Source organism: Molothrus aeneus, chromosome 10 (genome assembly GCF_037042795.1).
Source record: "Molothrus aeneus isolate 106 chromosome 10, BPBGC_Maene_1.0, whole genome shotgun sequence".
In the NCBI taxonomy this organism is placed as follows: domain Eukaryota; kingdom Metazoa; phylum Chordata; class Aves; order Passeriformes; family Icteridae; genus Molothrus; species Molothrus aeneus.
Window position 1 is genome coordinate 23,776,653 of NC_089655.1, and position 7,112 is coordinate 23,783,764.

Sequence of the window (7,112 nt, forward strand, 5' to 3'; positions counted from 1 at the left end):
AAAGGCAACAAATATTTTGGCTTTTTTTTTTTTAGCAGAGCTCCATCATGAGACAAAGAACATCCTCAATCAATCCATTGTCATTCTGCCACAGCATGAAAAATGAGGAAAAAACATCTCAAAAATGAGGAATTTGGTTTTTATTCTTCAATATTTTTAAGGTGGAAACCAGCTTGGATTAAGGTTTTCTGGTCAAATGGTCTCTGTGAGGCTTTTTAAACATTCCCACAAATCCTCTGAGCCATCACAGGGAGTTCCAAAATCTGTTCTTGGTGCCTCCTCCTCCTCCCAGCAGCCCAAGGATGAGCCCTCAGCATCAGAGGCTCAGAACCTGGTGGTCTGAGTGGACCAATAAAGTCAAATATTCATCTCTCAGCTACTTTTGAAAGTTTCAGATTTATTTTTGTTTAAGAACAAGATTTAGGAGGGTTTTTTGCACTGACAGAATACTCTTTCACACAATGCTTTATATAATTCATGACCAAGACTAAAGCACTAAATAATACTGATTCAAGGATAAAAGAGCTTTAAATCTTTTCACGTGATTTCAAGGAACTGTCTGCTCATGTTCCCATCTGGCTGATCCCAAGAATCAGATAAGGATGATCCCAAGGATGATCCCACAGCATCAGAGGCTCAGAACCTCCTGGTGGTCTGAGTAGGCCAATAAAGTAAAATATTCATCTCTCAGGTACTTTTGAAAGTTTCAGATTTATTTTTGTTTAAGAACAAGATTTAGGAGGGTTTTTTACACTGATCTAATATTCTTTTAGACCAAGACTAAAGCACTAAATAATACTGATTCAAGGATAAAAGAGCTTTAAATCTTTTCAGGTGATTTCAAGGAACCTACTGCTCATTTTCCCATCTGGCTGAGCTCTATAAATCAAACCCTGGCATTTTTATCAAAATCAGATGTGATCAGAACTGATTCCTAGAGGGAGCCTGGGCCATGCAAGGTCTGCAGGAGCTGGGAAGGAGTTTAATTCCATTATTTGAATATTCTAATTACAAACTGTGCTGGGAGATGCCCTCCCCGTACTGGTCCTGTTGGTGCTTGGACAACGGGCAAAGGATGCGTGACTTCTACTAATCCATGCCTTGCAAATATCAACATTTTTGTTAAAACCTCACAAAAATAACACCTAAACCAAGGCACTGCCCTTTTCTCCTCTCACACCCAGAGGGAAAAGACGTTCCTCGGGGTTATGAACTCACAGAAGGACCTCAAAACCATCGGGGTAGAGCAGGAACCCCGTGAAGACGCTGTCGTCCTCTGCGCCGGCGTAGAGCCCGTTCCAGTCCTTGCCAACCTCCAGCCACACTTGGTCACCCACCCTGAGCTTGAGGATGGTCAGGAAGGAGGCCTGGTCGATGTCCTGGCCGTAGAGGGTGTCCCTGGCCTTGGCCACCCTCCTGCTGCTGGCCACGAGGCTGAGGCGCGCGGGGCGGCCGCGCACGGTGACGTGGTAGGAGAAGACGTAGGCCCCGGCCACGCTGCAGTTGAACTTGCCCGTGGCGGGGTCGTAGTCGCGGCGCTCGTCGAACCACACGCGGTCAAACCTGATGGGCACGTTGGGAGGAGGGAAGGGCCGCGACAGCCCCGCGCTGAAGGCCGAGCGTGGCGCCTTGGGGACGTCCCCCCGAGCGCCCTTGGCCCCGCGGGAGCCTTTCCTGCCCGGGGCACCGCGGCCGCCCTTGGCGCCGGGCTCGCCCTTGGGCCCGCCGGGGCCTGCCACGCCCGCGGGGCCCACGTCCCCTTTGTCGCCCTTGTGGCCCTGCTCGCCTTTCTCTCCCTGCTTGCCGGGCACCCCCCGCATGCCCTCGGTGCCCGTGTCCCCCTTGCTGCCCTTCTCGCCCTTGGTGCCCCCTTCCCCTCTGTCCCCCTTGGCCCCTCTGCCCCCTGGCTCCCCACAGTACCCCTTCTCCCCCGTGTCCCCCTTTTCTCCCTTGTCCCCCTGTTCTCCGCCCGCTCCCGGCTCTCCGGGGTCCCCCCTGTCCCCTTTGTCTCCTTTGGTGCCGTTGTCACAGGTGTCCCCTTTAGCCCCCTTTTGTCCCTTCAGTCCAGGGAAGCCGTAGCTGCCCTTGTTGCCTTTGGCTCCAGCTTCACCTGGGGGGGGAAAATGAAGATTAAAACCAATAAAACAGATTAAAACCAATAAAAAAGAAGGTTAAAACAAATAAAATTGGATTGCTCTGGAGATGGAAGGACCATCCAAAGGGGTTGGTCCTTCCATGCTGTTGTAAAACCCAGAGCAGAGGGAAAGGTCAGAGCAATCCTGGATTTCCCAGAGCAATCCTGGATTTTCCAGACCTACCTTGCAGCCCAGGTTTCCCTGGATAACCGGGGCTTCCACTCGCTCCTCGCTCCCCTTGCTCCCCTTTTGCTCCTAGGACATTGCAGCATTGATTAATTAATGAATTCATTGGTGCTGGTGCGTGGAGCGCAGCGAACACCACACCCTGCTGGGACTGCCTGTGTGTGTCCCTCACTTCGTTAATAAAAGAGACCTGAGCAATGTGGGGTTTGAGGAAACACCTCCAGGAGGCTGAGCTGGATCCCACAGCCCTGAGCACCACCTCACTCCCCGATCTCTGCCCCTCTGCCAGGCAGCTGCTGCTGTTTCATGGAGGATGGAGAGGGTGACAGCTCTGCATTCCTCGTTCCAGGCTGGTCAAAAAGCTTTCCCAGGAGTGAATCGCTGCCTAAGGGGCGGCAGGGACTGAACAGCCCCACACTCCGCTGGCACCCCAGGTGATTCTCCAGAGGCAGCAGCAGGATCCTGCCAGGAGAAAGCTGCTCCAAGCCCCAGATGAAGGGCAGGGTTTCCTTTCAGGGATACTGGTGGATAATGATGGCTCAGCATCTGAACTGAAGCTCTTTTGCCTGAGAGATTGAAATTGAAGTTGAAATGCATTTTACACCTGCACAGATTTTACACCTGCACACAACTTCTGTGGTGGCTTTTTTACCTCTGTCCTTCACCCAAAGCAAACTGAACCCACATTTTGAACTCCTGTTCAGAACAAGAATTTTTGAGTGAGATCTTTATGAGCAGCTGCTCCTATTCCACCTGAACAAACACTGCCACCACCTGAGCTCCTGTCCCTGCACTGATGCCAGCTAAACGTCTCCAGGGCTCAATTCCTTGCAGAAATCTTCTTTTGCTTTAAAAAATATGGGGTTTTTAATAATTTTCTGGTATTTTATGAGAACAGCAGCATTTTCCATCATTTTCCATTGGTCTGGTTTTTACCTCTTTCTCCTTTGGAGCCTTTTGGACCCTGAGGGCCGGGGGATCCTGGCAGCCCTGGCAGCCCACCATCTCCCTTCTCCCCCTTGGGACCTGTAAAATCAACAAAATTATCTCAGTAACTCCAAGGTTTAACTTCTAAATAACATTTTCATCAATACCTGAGCAGTGTGGCATTGAGGAGTGCATATGAGGCGATTCCATCACCTTGGGAAGAGCTGCTTGTTTTATTTGACATCATCAAATCTCACAGCTTTGCCTTTCACTCTGGGCCGTAGTTAAAGACTTTTTAAAACCAACTTTGAGCTGCCTCAGAGCCACAGGAGCTCAGAGGTTCACAAAGCATCAGAAATTAATCTGTCTTTAATATCTGAGGAGCTGCCAGAGCTTTGGAATTGTCCCTTTGCTTAAGGAGAATTAATTCTGCCAATATAGAAGGGGAACCTGGGTGAGAGCTCCACTCTGCAGAAAGGAGAGGGATTGAAATTCTTTCCCTTTTCCATTCCCTTGGGAATCCAGAGATTCCCAGTGCCTGTCTGGCACCTTCAGCCACCACAGGGACTTTTCCATCAAGAGATGAGAGATCAAATTCCCTTTACAGCCACCACAATTTCCATGAGCCAACCATTCCCAAGCCATGGGAAGTGAAAATCCCTGGAGTGCATTGGATTAAAGGAGAATTATTTCATGATTTTCCCACCTTTCCTCAGATGAATAGTTCCTATCTCCAATATTAGTGCTATTAAAGTGAACTTTTGCAGGCTAATGCACTATTCATTAGAGCAGGAGCAGAATTAGGTGCTCTGTGGATGTGTATTTTAGCAATAGAAAGAAGACACAAAGTGTATTTTATTAAATATTTAGGTCCTTTATAGAGAGCTGCTTCTTGTGCTTTATTTATTTTTAAAATTGAACCCAAATTTTTTTTTTAATTTCCTCTTTTGCAATGGGGGAAAAAAATCAAAAAATAAAAACATAAAGAAACCTTCAGTAAAGATGCAAAACTGCTTGAAGGTAGTTTTGGGGGTCATAAAGGCATGGTTGAAGTGGATGTGAAATTAGAGCTGTGAATCCAAGGGGCCCAGGGCAGGGACAGAGAATTGAGGAGCGTGGCCTTCTGCCAGCAGGGATTTGGGATGGTCCCAAAGGAATTCCCAAACTCACACTGGTGGTTTGTCACTTCCAGGATGTGGCTGACATTCACTTTTCTGCTCTGGATTTACACAAATCAGAGTCACACCCCACATTTTATAGAAGCATGGAATCACAGAATATCCTGAGCTGGAAGAGACCCACCAGGGTCATCCAGCCCAGTCCCTGGCCCTGCCCAGACACCCCAAAATCCCAATCTGGGCATCCCTGGCAGCGTTATCCAAACGCTTCCGGAGCTCTGGCAGGTTTGGGAACATACCCATTCATTCCCTGGGGAGCCTGGGCGGTGCCCACCACCCTCTGGGGGAAGAACCTTTCCCTAAAATCCTAATACCCACCCCAAACCTGCCCTGGAACAGCTCCAGCCCTTCCCTGGCTGCTGTCCCTGTCCTGGCGAGCAGCAATCGGAGCTGAGTTAGGGGTTAAAGAGAGATTGATTAGGGGTAGCTGACTACACACTGTGTATCACTTAACATGTACTGTGCCTGCAGAAGTCAGATGAGAGAATGCAAGGCTGTTGTGATAAGGAAGAGAAGAATGCAGGGCTGTTGTGGAGGAGGATGTTTGTGCCCCTAAAGCAGCCAAAACCACGCAGCATCAGAGCTGCAGATCGCTGAGATCTCCCCTACCAGCTGCACAAATCCTGCCAACGATTTCCCGAGGGAAAAGCCGCAGGATTTGGCATTTGCAGCCCAGCAGAGAGGGCTCGGCACACCTGGGGGTCCCGGGGGGCCCGGCCAGCCCCGAGGCCCCACCGCGGGTGGGCAGCAGTCGCAGCAGTTGAAGAAGAACTCGGCCGAGTCCAGCGTGGAGTTGTCCAAGGGGAGAAGCGTGGGGAGCTCAGCTCTGCCCGGTGGGGTTTTCCCCGGGACAGACGGGGGAGCTGCCGGGGGCTGGGGAGGTCTGGGCTTGGTGTAGAGCACGGCTGGGGTCACCTTCAGCACCGCCAGCGCGGGCACAGCCAGCGCCAGCAGCAGCAGCGGGACGGGCCGCTGGCAGCGCGGCATGGCAGCGGCTGTGGGAGACACACAGACACACAGACAGACAGGCAGACAGACAGCAAAACCCTCCTTGCACCCTCTGCCTCGCCCCCATGCCCTCAGCTCTCTTCACAGAGAGTTTCCCACGGATTTCTCCTGGGGGAAGGCAGTGAGAACGTAAGAGAAAGAAGAGAAAATAATTCCTATCTCTATGGGCTGCTCCCGTTTTTGCACGTGTGGAATGTGTTATGGGGATTGTTTGCCCAAAGTGATTTGGTTAATTGCACACCGTGAAAGTTGTTTTGAGTGATTAGCCAATCACTCAAAGATGTGGCCTGGCTGTCTCAGACAGTCATGGGGTTTTTTAGTATCTTAGTATAGTATAGTATAGTATAGTATAGTATAGTATAGTATCTCTGTAGTATAGTATCTCTTTAGTATAGTTACAATATAGTATTAGTGTAATATAGTATAGTTTAAATAAAGCAATTGTTTGGCATTCTGAATCATGGAGTCAGGGCACATTATTCCCTGGATGATGATGATGATGATGATAATAAAAAATTTATATTATATTACATTACATTACATTATATTATATTATATTATATTATATTATATTATATTATATTATATTGTATCATATCATATCATATCATATCATTACATTAATAATAATAATAATAATAATAATAATAATAATAATAATAATAATAATAATAATAACAACAGGGGGATTGCCTGTTTCTCCTCTACTTCCCTGAAGCCAAGACAATGCCAGGGGTGAGGCCCTGGCTCTGCTTCCCCTGAGGATTTGTGGCTGCTCCATGCCCGGAAATGATCAAGGCCAGGTTGGGTTGAAGGGACCTTAAATCCATCCCGTTCCATCTCTGGGACACCTCCCACTGTCCCAACCCTGTCCAGCCTGGCCTTGGGCACTGCCAGGGATCCAGGGGCAGCCACAGCTGCTCTGGGAATCCATCCCAGCCCCTCCCAGGGAGGAATTCCTTCCCAAAATCCCACCCAACCCTGCCCTTCTCCAACTCCAGGCCATTCCCATCACTCCATGCCTTTAGGGAACAGTTTCTCCTCCAGCATTCTTGTAACCCCCCCTTTAGTCCTGGAAGGATATGGGGAGAATTCCATAATGATTTCAGAGTCCAACACAACTACACACAATAAAGAGCTTTTCTCTAAAAGAAAAAATGGAAACAAAATGAAACATCAAGTTTTCCAAACTCAGGTGCTTTGGAATCAAAAGTATTAAGTATACCAACATTTTTATCTTGATTTTTTTTCGTTCCCGCCTGATTTTCTGGATTTTTTAGTGCAACCTTTCACATCTGCTCTTTTCATTTTTCAAGTGCTGATTCAGCTGACCCAGAGAGAAAGCATAAAGGCAGCAGGCCCCCATTTTCCCATTTTTCCAGGTGCTGCCTCTCAGGTGACCCGTCACAAAAAGCACCTTTGTTCCTTTTTTAAAGCAGGGTCCCCACCTGTAAATGCAGATGGAACAGAGCCCCTTTCTTGCTGGGGCTGAAACCCAACCTTCCTGAGGAGCCACAGCATTCCAGAGCATGGGAAACCTCCAGGAGGGACCCCCCCAGCCCTGTCAGCCAGAGGGCAAAAGGACATCCAGCCCCACACCAGCCATCAGGACCTTTCCATCTTTAAAAATTCCCTTCTAGAGGAAAGAGGGATTTTTTTTTTTCCCCCTCACCTTTTT

The 7,112-nt window shown here is 48.8% G+C and overlaps 1 protein-coding gene across 1 annotated transcript; it reads right to left on the reverse strand.

Moving 5' to 3' along the window:
• Positions 1 to 1,214: 1,214 nt before the first annotated feature.
• OTOL1 (otolin 1) lies at positions 1,215 to 5,413 on the reverse strand. Its single transcript, XM_066556251.1, has 4 exons — positions 5,122 to 5,413; positions 3,258 to 3,347; positions 2,319 to 2,390; positions 1,215 to 2,110 (listed from the first exon to the last, which is right to left on the reverse strand). The coding sequence occupies exons 1-4, from the start codon at positions 5,411 to 5,413 to the stop codon at positions 1,215 to 1,217; spliced, it is 1,350 nt and encodes a 449-aa protein (XP_066412348.1).
• Between the last annotated feature and the right edge of the window lie 1,699 nt (positions 5,414 to 7,112).